We start from the raw sequence: 20,575 nt of genomic DNA, 5'->3' as shown, positions 1-20,575 counted from the left end.
ATAAATTGCTACCTTAAGTAAGAAAAAGAAGTTTGGTGTCTTATCTCTTGGCATCTCACAAGTAAGGCTTATAGAAATGGCTTTCAAACTTTCTTTTCAAGTATGTTACAGAAGCTAGTGGTGTAACTGGAGTTTTGTGGTAAGGAATGGTGGTAGTTTAAATAGCTTCACTTTATTAGAAAATGTGAAAAGCCTTAATGATAACTTTCAGTACTAGCCAGACTTTCCGCAGCTGTTGTTCTGAGCAAAATAAAGCACTTGAGATAGTGACCTGAAGATGGATGTGCATCTTGTTTGTGTGAACTATAGCATTGCATTCTTCCCTGGTACAGCTGGAATAGTGGTTGTCTGTGTGCACATTGCAAGGAGATGTAATCAACTTTGCTAAGTAAAACTCCTTGCATATGAAATTACATCCTCCCCACAACTTACTGAGTGACTCAAACGTTTATTCTTCCTATTTTGCAGAAATTTTCCAGGTTTTATCAACTAACATTGCACTCACAGATCAGCTTGGTGTAATATATTCTTAAATCTGCTTTTTGTGCACTACAGTCTTAAGAAACCAGGAAACTTGTTTGGAATTCCTTTGGGCGTGGAAGCCTTTCACACCCAAACACTGGGGCCTAGGTTTTTAACTTTCCCTTGGGTATTGCTGGAATAAAGCCAGGTAGCAACAGAGTGCGCATACTGCCCTCTAATGTCCTGTTCTGGCGCTTGGCTTGCTACTGGCAGTGCTCTGTGTGCTGGCACAGGGTGCTGTGTTTGAACCTACAGTGACTGCACTTTTACAGGAAGTAGAACTGAACAGATAAGACTGCAATGTGCAAATGATTCAACCCTGTTTACGTAAAAGGTCCTTGCTTCCTTATATCAGTCAGCGAAGACAGGAGCAATTCTATGCAAGGTAAGCCACTAATTGTTGATTAAAAAAAAAAACATCCTGGGTCTCACCTGTGGCAGCAGTGATTTAACAGCAGGTACAAATGCTTCCTGTGAACTACCAAAAAGGAAAACCCAAAGAAAAAATCTGGTTGGGTTCTTCTGTGGCATGAAAAGGCTGTATTTGTTGCAAGCTGTTCTAATGTGTTCGTCAGCCTCCCTTTGCCATGGAATATTTTTGTTCCTGATCTGGAATAGGAATAAAAACATAAAGCGCATCAGTTACTGTAGTGTGTGTGTGTTCGTTGTGTTGTAGTGATGTTTCCCTTATTACAAAGTTCCTGGGCCTGCCTTAGGGTTGTCAGTCTTTATACAGGTTCGGTAAAATGGAAAGCAAAAAACAACTAAATTCATTTTTTGTGAGCTTAGTGTGTAACTAGCTTTTGCTTTAGCTGTGAGTATGATACTAACACTCATATAAAAGAGGCAAAAATGTCATGCACAGCAATTTCTGGAAAAATAATATGCACTTCTAAAAAATACTGTTAGAATGTGGGGTGTTTCTTACAGATTCAGTAAGATCATCCAGATTTCTTATGTACACTCATATTTAACTTCTAGTGTTAGGAAAAGCACTGGCAGAGCTTTAAAGATGGCAAGCAATCAGACTTCGTCTCAGCTCCAGCTGTTTGACCTTTAGCATTTTCTGCTGAATTCAATTCTACCGAAATACTTGCAGTACAATTCCTGCCGGTTAACTGTAGCGCATACAGCAGAAATCTTTCAACAGTCCGTGGGTGTTGTGGGTTGTTCTTTGTCCTGGGTCTGTGGGGGAAGACCCTGATGCTGAAGTAAGGACTCTGCCTATTTAATTCCGCATTGTTGGTGACTCAGAGAATCTTTCATGTTTACTTAACCTCTGCCAGAAGCATTAAAATTTAAACAGCTATTACTAACTTTCATTAATCTTATCTGGTGTGCTTCATGGAGCTAGTCTGGGTGTGCTATGTGAGTCATGGGTACAAGTGCTCTATCTGAACCCCAGCCTGGTGTGGTGAGGAGAGTGGAAGGCGTAGCTCACAAGTAACTAATGGCATTTGTCCCTAGACATTTTATTTTATCCATGGTGGTGTTATTGAAAACACACCTTAACCAAATCTGTGTTAGGCATGCTTACATTTTTCATTTGAGAAATCAAAAGTTGTGCTGTGTTTAGGGCTTGGATGTTATCCAGGTAAGAATTTTGAGGAGGGGTACTTTTTTGGTAGGGATGAGATCAAGGAGTTTTCTCCTGCAGCAGTTGAAACAGCGTTGTCATAATTTACTGTCTGCTGTTCCCACAATCTCTTAAACGTCCCGGTAGGAGCTAGGAGGGGGTGGCTGTCCCCATAGCCCGGTCGGGACTACCCGGGCTGGGCAGGGGCCGTGCGCCACCAGGCTGGCCTGTGGGGCGGGTGTGCCACCTGGTGGCCACTGCTTTCCTTTCTGATCTCTCTGGGGAACGAAATAAAACCAGAGCTTCTTTATTTAATATTTCTCTCATACCTTTGATTAGCTCATTGACCGAATAGGGACATAATATTTGCCGTATGCCTAAGCCTGGTTCTTAGATAAAGAAACAGAGCTGGAGGGGAGGGAAACCTTAGGCCACAGCACCCAGCTGTCACCCGCACCCGCGTGTGTGCAAGCAGGACAGTGTGCGTTGACGCTTGTGGAGCCTTGGTCTGGCTCTCCAACACCAGCAGCCTGCAGCCACTGCCTGGGCTCATCCCCGCCCTAAAAACACGGGTTGAAGAGGCAGGTTATCTCCTTGTCTGGCAGCCTCAAAATGGCTCGAGGGCCCTCGGTTTCCACCAAGAAGATCTGGCTGCTCATGCCAACAGAAGGGCAGAGTGTGCCCTGTGTCAGAGGCCAGGAGGCAAAGGGGAGGAATTCGAAGCATTGCCTGACCTGGGGTTTTTCTGTATCAGGCAGCTGGTGGCACCAGGCCCCGCGGTGCGGCAGGACAGACTGTGGTGGCAATGCACCACAGGGACACACAGGTCGTTCGCAAAATCTCCCTACACCGTCTTTCTACAGTTAACTTAAGTCCCAATCAAGCAGGAACAGGGGAAAGAGCCAAGCAAATCCACGACCAGAGCCTGTCCTGTCATAAAGCACATGTATACTTTCATGAGGCAGCAGTCCCACACTAGGAAGCTGTCGCTGGTTGTTCCCCACTGCTGTGACGAACAATTGCACCGTGATCCCTGCCACACCGAGCGATCGGTTGAAAGCTGTCTCACAGGATATTCCAGTTAAGGGCGGAAGATGAGGTAGGTTTTGTCAGGGCTGTTTTGTTTACTTTCATGAACGTACAAAGTCCGTGTCTTGGACAAAACCAGAAGGCCAGCGTGCCCATGGGGCTGGGCCGTGACTGCGCAGCCAGCACTGCTGTCCCAGGGCTACCACTGCCTGCTGCTGGGGGCTGCCTCGCCTCACCCCTCTCCCCTTGGCTCTCATTAGTCTTCAGGCCTCATTCCCCAGCCCCAGTGCAGTGTGTCAAAACCCCTTCTCTAGGCGTTTTGAGCCCCTCTGCCCTGCCAGGACCACCTGCTGGGGTGGCTGCCTGGGCCTGAGCAGAGTCCCACTGACAGGGGCAGGGGTTGGGGTGGCTGTTCGCAGGCCCCTGGGTGAAGGCTGCAGGGTCTGTGGCGGCTCAGATGGCTGCCCTGGGAGGTAATCAGCAGCTGATGGTGGGCTGGAGGGCAGCAGAGGGATAAGCTGTTTTAGCATCATGATGATTTCTCAGATTTTTTTTATTATCTTTTTATTATTATTATTTTTCTGTGATGGTGTTGTGAAGGCCAAATTTACAGGTTTTGTGAATTTCTTTGTCTCTACCTTTTTGAGTGGATTTGGTGGGTTATGATCATGAGGATCACCTGGTGTGATTGCCACTTCTCTAATTTATCAGCATCTGCTTTTGAGAGTGAGTATGTGGATGCTGGTTGCACCTGGGGTGTTCAGCCAGTGGGGTCAGTTCTGCCTGGTTGTCTTTTTGGGGGTTTTGAGAGTCTTTCCTACTAGAAGACAGCACCAGGTAGGTGTGAGGCAATGTCTGGTGTTTTGGGAGCCAGTGTTTCATGAAATGTTTTTAAGTAAACTGTAGTTCACAAGCAACTTGTTAGGGTGCTGTTATTTAGCCTGGCTGCAGGTTTGCACTGCAGCCTTTGTAAAAGAAGGCTGATCTCTTCCTATGTTTGCTCAAACACTTTATTTTTCTTTTATTTTTTTGGAGTTCATTGTGAAATGTGCTACGACATTGAGTCTGGTGCAAGACTGGTGGGTTTTCTGATGAAACCTAACACTTTATAGGAAAGGTCTTCTCTCTATCAGGGTATATGAGTGTGCTATTGGATCTACTTACATCCCTTCTTCAATTTTTCTTCCTCCTGGGGGCTGTTTAAACACTCTGGCCCAACATCCCCGTTTCCTCTTTGCCTGAAGCAGTAGCAGAGAAGTGTGCTGTGGCTGCTTGTAGCAGTCTCTCCCAGCAGCACACCTATGTCCCAAGAGGTGCTGTCGTGCCATGGAGTGAGGTTATTTGGTCACTTATATGAGACAAAACATAGCTTGCCTCATGAGTAGAGAGTGATGTTCTGCAGGAAGCAAGAGCCACTACCTTGAGAGGTTTGTACTTTAGGCCACTTCAGGGTCTTCTTCTTGAAACGAGATCGTTCCCAAAGTTCTGCCTGGGATTCCGGGATTTAGAAATAGGGAGTACTGCTATAAGTAGTTTGGCAGGGCAGGGGCACAAGCTGTCAACGTGCCTGCCCTGGCCTAGTGGCACATTCAGCCAGCCAGCCTCAGGCCTCCGCAGGTACCTGGGAAACAGGCCTGTGGGCACAGGGAGCTCGGCCTGTTTTATAGCAAGGGAGTGAGGGAAGAGGGGAAAGCATCTGAAAAGTGAACTTTCCAGGAAAAGAAAGGAGTTCATTTCACTGCTTTCCTTTTGTAGGATAGGTTTCCTGTTGCATAGGAAAACTCATTCTTACTTGCTCTCTGTTTTCCTTCCCTTTTACTTGATGCCTTTGAATCCCTTTGAGGAAAGTTAAAGGGAGTCACTAAAATGATTTGGTGCTGCTGTAGCTGTTGTGGTCTAATTTCCTTTTATGGATATGAAATCAAACACAAGGTGGAAAAAAGAAGATAATTAAACATTGAAGAAACAATTATACCTTCTGTTGGTGAGTCTGTCTCCCTAACCTCTTCTGCTGGAGAAATGTGACCTTAGCACGAGGCTCCTTGGTCCTTCTGGGACCTAGGAAACCTCTACCAGTTTGGGCTGGCTATTTCCCTGTTTATAGGTTCTCAGTGTATTAGCCTGAAGGCAAAAGAAGTAAAATAAGCTCTAAGAAGGTCAGGAAGAAGCACCTTAGAGGTAAAATACATAAATGCTTGATCATAAAATTAAGATCTATATAATGCCCATGTGTAATGGGGATGGTCAAAATTAGGATTGCTTGTGCAAATTTAGTCCTTTGTAACCTTCTGGGCGCTTAGCTTTGCAGCTTTAACCACGTGCCGTTAATGCAGTCTGTGAATGTAGCCCTAAATGCTTTGTAAGCTCAGCAGACAGGCCCCAGCTGCAGGTCTGCAGTTCTCATTAAGGGCATACCTGTGGTCGGAGGTTTAAACTTACACTTGAAGTTAAGCTTGTGCTAAGGGCATGGCAGCATATCTGGCATGTGAGTGACTGTGCTGGAAATTAAGGAAGGAAAATGTGGCAGCACCCAACAGAGTAACTAAAACTGGGTGAGAGAAAGGAGTAAGAGGGCCCTTGGTGGCACCTGGGTCCCTTTCCCTCACACAGGAGGGAATCTGGGGTCTTGCTTCTCTGTGTGATTAAATGCAGCTGTGCTTTTTGCCTCTTTTGTCTTCAGCATTCAGTCAAACCCACCACAGTAAAAGTGTGGGCAGGGGTTTTCTTCCGGGCAAACTGCCACATGGAGACCCAGAGGCCCCATAGAAACAGGCTCTATGCAACTGCAGCTTTTGGTATGTGAACAACCTTGTCAAGGGTTTGACCTAGTATCATTTTGTAATTGCACCTTGATAGTGAATTCATGTTTTTCTGCACTGGGGATGCTTTTGAGGCTTGCTGGAATACCACCTAGCTCAGCTGTTCACAGGGAACCGAGGAAGGCCCTGTGATTTCTTTCAGGCTGTATTAATCTCTTTGATATAATACATTAGACAGCAGAGTAGTTACACAATTAACTGTGGCTTTCTGCTTTGGAACAACCCCGCTAATTACTCCTCATTGAAAAGATGGATTAAGTAGCTTGGGAGAGCATTCTATAGCAGCTGACATTTAGGTGGCTAGGGGATGTCAAAGATGACCCTGCTGAAACAGTATACCAGCGTCCTGCTGGTGCACCCGGGGGCTGAGGAGATGGGTGGCTGGGTGGAAGCTGTGGGTGAAGGCACTTTTCCCACCTTGTGTGTGGGGCTGGAGGCAGACACAGATCCCTGCATGCAGAGCAGCAGGAAGGTCTTGATGCCTCCTTCCTGCCCTCATGGCTCTGCATGGGGTCAAGGGCATCCATTGCTTCCTGATAAAGCTTTCTAGGTCCTCTCATTGCAGTGCTCCTCCTGCCTTCAGGTTTTCACCTATGGCAGGCAACAGCAATGCCTGCTTATAGTAGGCAGCTCACAAATACACACCTTGCACAGAAATGAAGTATGCATTGAGTGCTGTGAGGCACAGCCTATGTGAATTTACCTGTCGGAGGGAAAATGGTAGGACCTGCAGGGTAAACAACAATGCCTTTAAAAACAAACAAACAAAACAGTATTTTGGATCAGTCTATTTGTGTACTCTTAAGTTTTGATCCTCCCCCCTTTTTTAATCTCTGAGCTTGGTCCAAAGAGATACATGTTTTGTGAGCTTTTAAAAGTTGAGTCCTAATGTTTGCTTCCTAAAAATAGAAAAAGAAAAAAGCATGTTAAAAGATCCTGAGTAAAAAACACTGTGGTGCTGTGCGTGTACACAGTAGCTGGGCATTTGCATTTACTTTTGACAGCAACAATAACAATCATTAACTCTCCTGCATACCTAATTTCACAGTGTCAGAAAGTTACTGCTTTCAGTTTACCAACAAACCCCATGTCCCTGCCCCAGCGTAACTCAAAAGGTTGCTGTAAAAATGTACAGTTCTTGTTTTTTCAGTAGGTTTAATAGGAATAGAATTACGAGCCTTTAAACTAAATAATAATTTTTTCCTTGTAGCTTGAGATCTGTTCAATCAATAATCTTTCTGCTAACTCTGGGGAGAATTTTAGTTGCCTCCATAAAATGTTTTAATTATTTAAAATCATAAAATATAAGTAGGCATAATTTGCTTGGAACTCATTAGGGAAATATATGAATAAGAAGAAAAGATGTTTGCTTTTGCTTTAATTTAAAGCAGTCTCTAAAATACGAAATCTAATCCTGGAAAGCAGTGACTTATCAGCAATGTTTACTTTTCCTATAATAGGAATAAATATTAAAGCAGCTAGTTATGTGCTTATCCCTACAGTATTGCACAGAGGCAGAAAGGAAGATAAATAACACGTCTGAAATCCCACATTAATTTCCCTCTTTTACAGGTTTTATGTTTGTTCATTTCCTTTTACAAAAACATTGCCTTTAAAATTATTATTATAAACCAGGTGACTTAGAAACCATGAGTAGCTGCAAATGCATGAGACCAATTTGCGTGTGATTAGACTTAGGCAGGGGTAATGCTTTATCCTCAGGCAGAGCCCTTCATCCTGGTGCAAACTACGGTGCAGAGCCTGCAGCAACAGGCTCGGTTGCTTGCTGCCCGGTACTTTTTGCCTGGGATCTGGTCAGAAACGCAGGTCCCCACAAGACCTGTTGGTTGTGTTTTGGGTTTTCCACATGTTGATTCTGGGAAGCAGAAGATAGTGGAGCTGCTGAAGTGCAAATAAGCAGCCAAATCAAATGTGATGCAAACCACCTGGCAATTGGTCCAGGTCTTTCATGTGTGGGGAGCTCATAAGTTATCTGAACACGTTGGCATGTCCCTTTTGGAAGGACAGCTGGAACTTCTCAGCATGGCCACGGTCCAGCTGCAAGGGGTGGCATGTGCCACCACATGTGGTGCCTGAGATGTGGTGTGCTCTGGGTCCCAGCTGCAGAGTTTCTGAGGGGGCCGGGGAGCTGCTCATGCTTGAAAGGAGGGGACTTGGATGAGGCTTGAAGTCATGTTTCTTCCCTGTATCTTAAGGGCTTTATCACAAGAAGCATGCTAACTGTCTTCAAGAAGCAGCAGTTTACAGAAAGCACGGTCTGTGTGTAACATGGCTAGACTCGAACAGATTAAAAACACTTCATCAGCTTGTTGAATAAAGGAGGTGGCAATAGCAGAGGTTCAAACAAATGCCTCTAACTTGGGCTACACCCATCAGTCCAGCTCTCCTTTAGGCCTGCTGTGACGTGACAGACAGGCAATGTTCCCCACTTCATCCACTGCATGACCCAGCAGGATCAAAAGCTGCAGCATTGAACGTGCAGAAGCAAGCCTTGAGAGTTCAGGAAGCGCTGTGTCTGCCCTTGGAAGGAGGGAATATCCTCTATTTTGATCTGAGCACCTTTGAGTCCTGAGTGTTTTCCAAGCTGTACATAACTCCAAACTCTTGCTGTCTTCCCTTTGGTTTTATCGGACAGGGCTAGTGCAAAGTGGGAGTGTGGCAGCAGTGCTGAGTGAGCATTGGCTGCTTGTTTAGTGAGCTAGTAGAAATGCCAAATATGATCTGCAAGAGTCTTCTGTTCCTTTCCCCATGATCTATCCAATACCACACCACCACTTCTAACATAACATCTGAAGAGCAAGGGCTGAGATACCTGACCAGCAGCTACTGTTACGTGCTCTCATTCTCATGATGGTTTTGGGGAGTTACGGGGGGGGGGGCGGCAGATTTCTTTTTTAAAGAAATTTCTTTTTTTATACTGTTCTTCAGCCCCATTTGCTTCTGAGCATGTCCCAAATGTATGTTTATCACTTGTGTTGGCCACTTTGGGGCCAACCCTCACAACTGGAGGAGATGCCAGTGTTGCACAAACGTATGGGTGGGAGGGCTGGGCAGCCGCTGTGCACCTAGGCCAGCTTCTCTCTTGGGATGGGAAATGAGGAGCCTCTACTATGAGCAATAGCTCAGGCAGGTGTGATATCTGGGCATCAGGAGAAGATCCATAAGCTTTCATACATGATCTTGCTGTTAGAGACAAAGACTTGTGAGGCATTATTGTATGGTCCACTCTTGCCACCTCATGAAAGCCTAAATTCCCATTGTCCCCACAAATTCCCCAAGGCTGATTCACCAGTTGAATTAAACCATAATTATATATTATCAGCAGTCACTTTATAGTAAGGTTGAAGGATTAAATGCAGTTAGTGGTGATGAATTCCAGACGCGCAGGGCAGGAGCCAGAAGAGAAGGCCAGCTTCTGAGTAACTACAAAATGAAGTGTAATGTATTCTAAATATTTGATTCAATTAAGCTTCCTTCTGCTCTTTGTTTCAGCTTACAGATGGCTCATCAATCTATAGTTTAGGGACACATTGCTATTCTTTCTAATGGTAATTACGTGATCAGGATGGAGACAGGTTTGATTAAATGCCTGCACTACACTCTGCATATTTAAAATGGAGCAGAATCCAAAGCAGAGGTAATGTGCTAGCCCACTGCATGCAGATTGAACCTCAGCCGCTTGATAGAGCCCTCTAAGCAAAACTTGTGTCTTCTGCTAGCATAGGCAATGGGGATTTTCATAGTTCCCACCATTCAAGGAGCAGAAGTTCATGGAGTCACAAACTATGATCGTGACTGGTTTTGAATTTTGCTAAATTGTTGTTCGATTTTTTTCTTCCAAAAATTCTCATGGTGCTTGCTGATTTTTTTTTTTTTTGGATTGGCTTTACAGAGAAGATTCTTGCAACTTGGAAATTGCTAGCAAAACAGCTACTGTGATCAATCTTCCAATGACTTCAACAGGCTTGGGAAAGGCTGTAATAGTACTTGTAGACCAAGGCATGTGTTTTTACCAGCTTGCAGCTCACTCTACAGCAGATCTACCTTACAATAGATGTAGAGAATGATGCCATAAAGTTTGAAATCTCACTTCGTCTTCTGTCTCATTCTCCTTGTTAGATGATCTCTCAGTAACCAAACCTGGTCTCCCGTACAAGAAACCAACATCCTTGAATGCTCTGTGCTTATTTCGTATATGCTGTTTTTTGTGTGTTGTTGTGGTTTGACTTCCACTAAGCAGCATCCAAAAATGATGAAATAGTAACCAGATGCTTGGTGTCTTTACTTTACTTAGTGGTCTCTAGTAAGCTTTAACCCATTTCACTTTGCCTTCATACTGGTCTGAGTAAAACAGAACTGTCTTTTATTTGAATGTTCTTGTGTGAAAAAATCTATTATTAGGTGCATCTGCAATTTCAGTGGGTTGCCAGTGAAACCCTCACTGCCTGCACATCCCTGACTTTGTGAAATGCTTGTGACCAGTGTCTGTGACTGTGAAGAGGATCCTTCTTTTCAGTAGAGATGTTCTCTTTAAAAACATACCTTTGTAAAATTAGGTATCCCTTTTCTCCCTCCCATTGTGTGGTGATGAGAACATCCAGCTTGGTTTTATTCTCTTGACACTGTAGATGTTATAAACAATGCTATAATCTCTAGCAAATGTTAACAATATTGAACTACTTAGATGGGGAAGGTGTGAATAGATTCGCTTGTTTCCATCCTTTTTGCTAGGGCAGAGCCTTCACTTATGCAGTACTTCGGTGAAATTGGAGGGGCTTTGTGCTGCTACAGAGTAGGAGCCTGGCAGCTGCTAGTTTGGGTTGGAAGCTCCATCAGGAAGGTTTTTTCTCATCTAAGGCTCTGAATACCGATTGGGCTTCAGGTAATCACCCCTATAATAAAAAATCAGTGAACCTAATAATGGCATGGATGATCTTGCAGCTAATCTAGGAAAACTGAGCTTTCTCAAAAGCAGAAGAGGAACATCATGTCACACAGCCTTTTGGGGCCAAAACATGGAGAGTATTTATCCTGTTGGTGTCCAGTACTGCTTGTAACCCTGTCTGATTTTGTTATCTACTTAAAAAGTAAAACTGTATGTGGAACATAGCCAGGAGCTTTGCATGAAAACACAATGACCTTGTATATTCCTTTAGCCACTCCATCTGAGAACTACTGCAGTCATTAAGACTTGAGTAAAGTGTTATTTCTGTTATGCAGATAAGAACACTGAGACACAGGTTGGAAGCTCTCTGGGTAAAACTGTACCCTGAAAAATAAATTAGGCAAGCTTTATGTCCTATTTAAAATCTCTTTTATGGGCCATATACACCTTGTACTGGCCTCTTCCCAGGCATGGATTTTACTTCACAGCAGCCAGCCCTCAATTCAGTTAAGTACTTAAGCACATCCTGACATGCTCTGCCAAATCAGGGTTTTAACTGGAAGTGACAGAAATAGAACTGAGATCTTTTCAGTCACAGCTCCACTCTGACACCACCAGGCAATGCTTCCTTTTCTCATAATTTTCCCATTGTAGCATATTGCCATGAGACAGGTTAACACCCGTGCCCTGAATATCTGCCCCTTACCAGAACTCCAGCCACCCAGTTAAAATTTCACAAATATAAACCATGTAGCCAGCTCCAACAATTATTCTGAGGCTTGAAATCTTGTATCCCAGTGCCTTGAGTGCATTATTTAAGCAAATGTTGGCCTCCTCCCTATAGAAGGCCAACAAATGTCAAGTTACCTTTTTTTCAATATGCATGTGATACTTCTTCAGTGCACCAGCTACACCTCCCAAACCAGTAGTCAGTGGAGTATTTGCCTGTAAAATGCTAATTTAGGTTTTGTGTTTAATTGGGTTTTCTCTAAAATAAGAATCTGAGGCTGAAATTGAAAGCTTTAGTAAAACTAGTTAGTATTGCTAATTCAGCATGGAAGGAAGTCATCAGGTAGATTCTCCTTCTCGAACTTGAACAGAATATGCTTCCCCCACTTAAATCTTTTTTATTATTCCCAGGTAAGGTGAGCTCTTTCAGCTACTGTTTCTTGACCAAAAGTTTCATAGAACACAGCAGGATGAAATGAGTAATGAATGACAGCAGCAAATGAAGTTAACTAAGCATTAAGAATACTATAGGAAAAATACTTTATTAGGATGTGAAAAAGCATTGTTTTACATGCTGTCTAGGGAACGTAATCCATGCTTGTAGTAATTACTTGAATAGCCAGTTAACAGCTGTATTGCGTCCTTAAACAATCATCATTTTCCTTCTGTGGACTTGCAACTAATGCTCCATGCTTGCAAGCAACTTTCTAGGAAATGAGCACTCTGTAAGTTGCTGCTTTTGAGGAAGGGAAGAAGGAGAAAGTTCTTTTGGTTCTCTTCTTGCTGATCTGCTCTTCCTCATTCTGACTTCAAAAAAAATCTACCTGCAGTGTTACCTAGGTTTAAAAAAAAACAACAACAAAAAACAGTCCTTGCACACACAAGATTTAGGGAGCAATTGGTGCTGGAAATCCTGTTTGTCCTTCAACATGCTTTTAAAGGGACTTTTCAGATGACGCATATTTGAGGCTTCTCAGTTTAGTACCCTTCAAGGATTACCAGCAACTTTCAATTGCTGGCTTGAGAAGGCTAGTAATCTCCTTGATGCCATATATATTTCTTTAAAAATAAATCTTCTATTATGGCTTTTAACATTAAACTCTGTTTCTTTTCCTTTTGACAATAGAACAGATTGTTCTGCTACTGAGAATAAGGTTTGTGAGCACAGCTACAATCACCTGCTGTCTGAGACTGCAGAAAACTCAGTCTCCAAGTCCTGCAGAATGCCAGCAACGTGTTATTTTTTTCTGCATTAAAAAAAAAAAAGCTTCAGTTACCCATTTATTTCAAGGGGATAAAGACCAAAGTACTTGGTGCTTCATGGTCCCTAGCAAATACATTAATGTCAAGATAATACTAAATAGCCTTCTAGAGAAGGACTGTAATTTTTACTTAGTCTTGTCACAGGAAAAACTAGTCACCAAAATATATGCTTGTTTGTGGAGTTGTCCAATTAAACAGTGTCCTCCGGTGTATTTGTGAAAAGTGACAACTCCCCCTCTTTCCAAGATCTTGTGCCAATTACTTAATGTTTCCCTATTTTTATTCCCTGTGCCCCCAGGCTTTTTCCCCTCCTCAGACTCAATAGCCTCTTTTAGGACAGCAAAAAGTCTTTGTACAAACACAGCTGGAACTCAGTCATACACAGGGAATTTTTTTTAAACTGTTTTAAAAGGACAACCTCTTGTACGTTTTCTTCCTTTATTATAATTAAATTTATTAATCTTCTTTATTAAAATAAGAAGCCACAGTAGATCTCCATGTAAGTTTCTGTCATCAATTTAGCTGCCCTTAGGGTCCTGCTGCTTCTAAAGTCTACTTTCCCATGCTACAAAATCCAGTGGAGGTATAGGTTAAATAATCATTTTTGACAGTGTTCCACCTATGTTTTTCTTGGTAATTTGATGCTTGCTGTTTCCCATGTGCTAGGCTTCCTCCAGTTATAACTTGAATGCTAATGTCACTCCGTCCCCCATTGGGAGCATGCTGATATTGACTCGTGCATCTCTGAGAAGCTTCTCATTGAGGTGGTGGATGCTCTGTGTTGCCAAGTCATCTTTTCTTGGTTTTAGCACCTTTCCACTCCAAAGGACCTATTGAAAAAAGCAATGTCATGCACCTCATTTGTTCCAATAAGTTCCTTGGACCACAAAGGAAGCTTGGGAAAAGATCCTGCATGTTTTCTAGAAATTGGTATTGTACTGTATTTCAAATTCCTAGTGGTTCCCAACATGGAGCTCTCATAATGAAACAGGATTGGGAGTCCACAGAATTGGCTAATTGTACTTCTATCGCAGATTAGAAGCCAAAACAAAAAAACTGCAAACGTATTTTTAAAAGCCCCTGTTCAGCTGCCACAGTAACCCTGAACGTACCTGAAGTGTAACACCATTCTTTGTTACTAGTAAAAGTCATTAATGAATAACTTATTAGTAACTACTGATTACAAATGCTACCCTAGATCTTGCATAAATACTATATATAGTAGAAAATGCTACAAGACAGAGCAGACTAAGACAACATCCTCTGTAATGAATTAGAAAAGATATGATAAGCCTCTCATCTCAGCCTGTTTATGTAGAAACATAAATTTAACATATTACTTCTTATATAGGGCTTCTTGCCCATATTAGTGTTATTAGTGCTATATTGTTGCATAAAGCGTACTTTGGTAATTTATGCTGAATTTTAAAGTCTCCTTTGTATGATATGGAACAAGATGTTGCAATTAGCAATGGAGTTGCAGGTCAGAAATCAAGTTATTAGAATCCCGCTGTGACTTTATTTTTTCTTTCCTAGAAGCAAATCAGTAACTGCCTGTGCTACCACCACTACAACTAACAGTACTTACATTATCAATAGCTATTATTCCCCCTTTCTTTACGAGGCGCAAACATTTTTCATAGTACTCATTGCAGCTTTCTTTATCCGCATCAATGAAAGCAAAGTCAAAGGTTTCTGCTTCTCCACCGGCCAACAGTTCATCTAGATGGGCAACAGAGTGAGTCATTATGCCCTGGTTAATGCTGTGTAGAAGGAGAAAGTCAACCAGCTGTGTCAAAATTCTCAATAAATAACAGTTTTGGTGCTTTGACCAGGCAGCCTGTTCCTCTACAGCTAATTACTAGAAAAGCTTAATGCAGAGAAACCAATCTAGATACAATGTATGTCATAAAACACTCAGTTACTGAGCTTTGCCAATGTGGAATAAGCTCATGGGGGAGTTCTAAAAACCTGCAGGATACAGCTGGGGCTGCTGAGTGGTGTAGCAAGAACAAGTCAAGCAGTTTCGAAACGACACTCACTCAAAACCTTCAGCTATGTTTTGAGCTGATTAAGAACTGTATTCTTAAGTGGATTATGTTTTTTTTCACTCATGTTTATAAGCAGGTCCTAAATGCTAATCTCAAGTTGATGACCAAGTGCCATGATGCACATAGGGTGGTTCCCTATGTCATAGGGTTTGACAGGGTTTGAACAAACGCTGTCAAAAATCTTCAGTACAGCAAATGATTGCCTTAAGTATTTTTTCTCTGGGCAAGTGTCATTTAAGGTTTTGTAAATTGCCTTCTTGACTGAGAACTCCAGGCTGCCAGTTGGAAAGGGGCTGACTGCTGTCTTCCTAAGGATCTCTGCCATCTGCTCTCACCCACCCTTATCCTCTGTCAACTGCGAATGTTTCTTCATCTGAAGCATTGCCTAGACAGAGCTGTCCATCAGTCTTTAAGAACACTGCATCCTCTGTTGAAAGGAAGGATGGATCTATATGGGTCCCTCAAACACCTCTGCTGGAAACCTATATTCTTCCAATACCACCTCCATTCCTAACAAATTTCTTGCATTTCAGAATATTTATGAATATCCTCTCTGCTCCATATTGTCTCTCTTCTTGACAGAGAAGTCACTGCTCTTCTTATGCCCTTGCATGGTTTTGCTGCATTCTGAATCTGAACTTCTCTGAGCCAAAATTAACTGTTATACCCTAAGTTTCATATTGGCTTCTGTATTATTTTTTTTTCCTGCACCTTGACCCTTTTGGAAAGCTCTTCCTCTCTACAACAAAGAAATACTTGCTTAGAAAGGACTCTGGATAAGAAAAGTTGGGCTTTGTCTAATTAATCTGTTTTAATCAGCTTTCCCAGAAGGAGCTGACAATAGTACTTCATAGATTAAGGCAATGGACAGGACAGGTGAGTGACCAGCACAGCCCACTCCACAGGATGAGCATTTTCACCTTTCTGTTAGCACGTAAGAAAACCGAACTTTTAAAGCCATGTGTTTTTAAATTTATTTTTAAGACCTCTTTAGATAAGAAAATTTGTTTCACTGTTACTAACGGGATCAGATTTGCCACTGTATTTTCTGGATTTCATCAGCATTATATTCATCTTTTGGCTTCTAAGGGAGAAAATATATACATATTTTAGGTTACTTACCAAGTGTTTGAATAGCTGGCTTTATCCGTAGGTCAATTTTATGCTCTACTCCTGCCTAGAGTGAAAAAGAGCATAGAAGTGATCCAAGTGGTCAAAAAGTAATCTGTTTGTAGTTTGCACTCGGAGTGACTAGTCAACAGATTTTTTTTTCTGTTGTTTCTAGGATCCAGTCAGCAATTATTTGTCTTCTCAAATTAAGTTGTTGCAACTCCTGCCCTAATGACAGAAATGCTTGCGTGTGAATGTGCAGATCTAAGATACAAAAACCATCAAGCAATAATAACAAGCAAATGCAGCTGTCCTAACCATCTAACTGAAAAGATGCTCCTTACCTCCTTCCACAGTGGCTTTCCGATTTTGACATAGTCCTCATTTATGTCACAGGCAACAACTCTTCCATTATCTGGCAGGACAAGTGCCATATTCAAGGTATTATATCCTGTGAAAACACCTAGGAAGAAAATCACAGAAGTCATCAAAAATTACTGTTTTGAAAAATTTATAAATAGTGAACTAGAGGACTCCCATCTGGAATGATAATAAAACCAATAATAATAATAAAAAGTAAAACCAACAGAAACCCAGGAGGGTCGAAGATGGCAATCTGTTAATGGACTCAAAAGGCTTTCTATTTCATTCCAATGTTACAGGGGTTGGTAAGATATTTTTTCCTCCCCTTTAATCAATCTTGAAGTTGCATGTGTGTTTTTTTGTTTGTTTGTTTGTTTGTTTGTCCTCCTCCCCCCAAAAAAAATTCTCCAGGACACAGAGGGCAGGATCTGGTCCTGCACCTAAGGAACACACTCACTTAAAAGTGGAGCTAAATCCTGTGCTAAAAGGACGGGATCTGTCCAGGAGCAAAATACCAGGGCATCATAAGAGAGGCCAAAGATAAAGATGGTGGGAACCCATACCTGGCTGCTCAGCATCACTCTGGCTTTGGGACATCCTCCTAACATAGGCGTTTCAAAGAAAGTGGATTGGATTCAGGGCCCGTGCAGCAAACCAATTCCTTTTGGCAAGAAACTGATACAGAAAGGAAGGAATACACCCTGCCCTGCAATTGCTAGCCAACACTGGAGACCCAAGTGAGCTATTGGTCCTAATTTTTCAGGTTGCTTCTGAGTTGATGAGACATTCCTGCTGATGCTAAAATTACTGGATGCACAAACAGACAAACAGGCAAGAACGTGCAAATCAGATGCTACTATCATGCTGTAGTTCACCCACGTGATTGCTGAGACAGAGATGCAGTACTTTACTACACTGGGAAATCTTACCTTACATAAACATGGCTGGATTTGGAGAAGCACAGCCAGGAGATTTATTTATCTACAGAGAAGATGAAGTGATGGTCTTACCTATTTCTATAACTTTCTTGGCTTTAATGAGTTTGACCAAATTTGCCATAAGCTGAGCCTGGTCACAGGACACCATCATTCTACCCCAGGGATGATCTGCAGTGAGCTGAAGAGGCGAAATAATACAATGAAACAATAACAATACTAAGAACAACAACAAAAGCCAAAGCTTCCAAAACTATGTCCTAAGGCAGAAAAATCCCAGGAAAAACAGAGATGCTCTTACCTTTCTTATTCTAGATGGCTTTGTGCTCCATGTATGAGACAGAAATTTGTTTTGAGTTTAACAGTAACTGAGGTGGGAAGGGGTGAAGTCATAAGCAGTTGCTAATCATGCAAAACAGTGGTATGATCCAAAGTTACCCCGTGGCTGTAGCAAACTCAGCAATAAAGTTGTAACGGATGAAGAACCTTAAAGGGAATCTTGACTGCGAAAGTCCTTTATTTCTGTATATATACATAAACAGATGTGTGGTTTTTTTTAATGACAACCTTTGTATTTATGCCCTTATACCTCCACGACATGTAGCATGTGGTTTTGTGTGTTGTATTGTTTTTTTTTTTTAAACTCTCAGGTCAAAGTCTGTTGCCAAAGGTCGGACCACATGATTCTAGCTACATAGCACCTAGCTAGAGGCGGCAGGGTGTGAGGGCCTCAAGCACTGAGGAAGAGCAGCAGGAGAAGCAGGGCTATGCCACTGCAGTTCAGTGAAGAAGACAGCCCTCCCCTTTCCTGTCCTCTACTAGGGCTCATTCCAACCAAACAGCTCCGCTATTTAACATTTAATTGCTTTTATACAGGAGTAGTTTGTCTCATTTGCTAAGAGCCAGGCCTGAGCTGGGAGGGCTGTTCTGAGCTCCAACATTACAGCAGACTTAAAGACATCACTCTTCTAAGATACAAGACGTGTTTAATGTGTATGCCAATACTATTAAATACTCATTGGGGAGCCCTGAACACTGAAAACTCTGGGCGCTACCAGTTCAAAATCATTTCTCTTGCATATATTTTAGAACTGAAAACACTGGACATATTTGCGTTTGCTTCTTTTGTGTAGGAAGTGTATCCAAGGTAAACAGATATGACCAGGATTTCTTCTGCACCAGATATCATCATTAAGTATAAATTTGTATACAGAATGACCTCTAAGGATTGGAAATCCCAGGAAGTATAAAGAGTAGGGAAGGAAGAGGATTTAAGGCAGCTTTCTACTTACGTGGAGTAAGGGTCTTTCTTTATCAGGAAGCAGGATTCTGGTCTCTGCTGCAATGTCTGGGATTATAAAACTAAAAGACCAACCTTAAGAGGTTGGGCTACTGGGTATCTCTGTGAGGAACAGAGAGTTATACTTTTGAGGCTGCCTGTAGTGCTTCCTAAAGGGCTTATTAATTCTGTGTACCTATAAATTTGTATGTGCAAGTAAGATGGAAGAAGGAATGTAAGCAATATAAAGGAATATAAGGATTATAAGCAATATAATCAGGAGTCTAGCAATTTGGGACCAGACATGGATGAGACCAAAAGGGCCTAGTGGAACAGTAACTAAACAGAAAACGTAGGGTGGGAGATAAAATACTGACCAGTCGCAGCTTCTTTAGAATTGGGTGTTCCCGCAAAGAGTGATCCAGTATGTATTGCCACAGAGGACTGCTTTTTCCAATAATACTCCTGGGTGATTTGGGTATCCCAAAAACTAAGGATGGGTATCTTTTACCTGCAAAAAATAAGGGACAACTTTAAGCTCCGCTGATGAAATTTTGCGATTCTCAATTATAGGCTGCTTAAATAAATAAAATACATAAAAAGAAATTATAGGTTGCTTAAAGTACCTTTTGGTACTACTAAAACTTAAAGGGCTCTTTGCTCTGAAAGATCCAGTGAATAATGATGATGCAAAGTAGCTGGACAGCTCAGTGGACTATATATATATATTTTTTTTAACCTCTAAACTGCATAGCTGAAGTCTGCAAAAACTGAAAGTGAAAGGCTGGGGTACTGTGATGTTCCTTAGATGATGTGAAGGTTCCCGTTGTATTCTTGCAGGATAAGTAACTGCATCAAAACTCATGGCTGAACGAGGCCTGAGGCTGCGAATGGCGGTTGTGCAGCACACTGATGCCTTTCCTTACCCTGGGGACCTCGCTGTGGAGATGACAGCAGCTGGTGCCCTTTAGGGCCATCGGCAGAGGGATCGCCCCGGGGCAGCGGGCGGCTCCCAGCCGAGGCACCCAGCGCTGCTCCGTGCCTCGTTCGGGTGAGGGGGGCAGCGCTGGAAGCTACCTCTGCAGACATAACCCTGAAGGGTCAAATACAAACCTGATCCCGGCTTTGACGTCCGCGGCTCCTTCTCCCCAACAGTTCAACAAAATAAAACCAAACCAAGCCCCAGCCCGCCACCCCCTGCCAGCAGCCTGCCGTTAAAGCGCGTCGCTCCCCGGCAGCGGCTGCTGCGCGGCCATGTCCTGCCCGCGGGTGCTGGCGGGGTCGCCACTTACCTGCCAGCAGCCCCGTGGCGAAGGCGACCCCCAGCATGGCCGTCCCCACGGCCACCTCCTTGGGCACGCTGAAGAGCGGCATCGCGGAGCGGCGGCGGCGGCTAGCGGCGCGGCCTGGGCTGTCACAGGCACAGAGGGGCACGGGGCGGGGCGGAGCTGCCCGCCATGTGGTGGGGCCGGGCCTCCTCCTGCTGCTGCTGCTCCTCCTCCTGCTGCTCCTCCTCCTGCTGCTGCTGCTCCTCCTCCTGCTGCTGCTGCTCCTCCTCCTGTTGCTCCTGCTCCTCCTCCTGCCCGCCGGGCGGCGGCTGCCCACGCTACCGGCGTGGGGATCTTTGCGTACTTTACGCCATCTGCGCAGCGAGGGTGGGAACGGTGAGGGAGGCCGCGTCCACCCCGTGAGGGCGCTGGGCGGCTGAGAGGAGGGAGCTGTGCCCTCGCTTCCTCTGAGCCTGGCTCGGCTGCCGTCTTCGTGTTAAAGCATGCCTGAGCTGGTGGTGGGCTGTGGTGGAGGAGCTCCTAGCAGTCATGTCCTCGCTGGGGCTGCCCCCGGCCCTGGAGGTGTGCCTTCACCTTCTCCGGCATCGGTGGACTCGCAGCTGAGGTGTGAGCAGGTTCCCGGTCACAAAGCACGTTAGGTTGTGGGGCTTGAACCCTGTGCCCAAAAGACCTGATGGTTCCCGGTGAAAAGGACCGAGCCAAGG

At 43.6% G+C, this 20,575-nt stretch overlaps 1 protein-coding gene across 1 annotated transcript; it reads right to left on the bottom strand.

Annotated features, from left to right (window-relative positions):
- Window positions 1-12,097: 12,097 nt before the first annotated feature.
- Window positions 12,098-20,138, bottom strand: COMTD1 (catechol-O-methyltransferase domain containing 1). The gene is made up of 7 exons (XM_048059991.2): window positions 19,875-20,138; window positions 18,960-19,093; window positions 17,379-17,484; window positions 16,350-16,468; window positions 16,018-16,072; window positions 14,433-14,566; window positions 12,098-13,674 (listed from the first exon to the last, which is right to left on the bottom strand). Exons 1-7 carry the CDS (start codon window positions 19,954-19,956, stop codon window positions 13,522-13,524), a joined length of 783 nt encoding a protein of 260 aa, XP_047915948.1. The 5' UTR covers window positions 19,957-20,138; the 3' UTR covers window positions 12,098-13,521.
- Window positions 20,139-20,575: the final 437 nt, after the last annotated feature.

The sequence above is a fragment of the Anser cygnoides genome, chromosome 7 (genome assembly GCF_040182565.1).
Source record: "Anser cygnoides isolate HZ-2024a breed goose chromosome 7, Taihu_goose_T2T_genome, whole genome shotgun sequence".
In the NCBI taxonomy this organism is placed as follows: Eukaryota; Metazoa; Chordata; class Aves; order Anseriformes; family Anatidae; genus Anser; species Anser cygnoides.
The sequence above is the reverse complement of the archived record's forward strand: the minus strand, read 5'-3'. Positions and strand labels throughout refer to the sequence as shown.

Excerpts from the sequence above, each read along its gene's own strand:
- COMTD1 (XM_048059991.2), bottom strand. The coding sequence starts at position 19,956 with ATGCCGCTCTTCAGCGTGCCCAAGGAGGTGGCCGTGGGGACGGCCATG. Across the intron at positions 14,567-16,017 it reads GCCAGCTATTCAAACACTTG|ATGAACTGTTGGCCGGTGGA; the intron begins GTAAGTAACCTA and ends TTGCCCATCTAG. Across the intron at positions 13,675-14,432 it reads GAATAATAGCTATTGATAAT|GTCCTTTGGAGTGGAAAGGT; the intron begins GTAAGTACTGTT and ends TTTTTTCAATAG.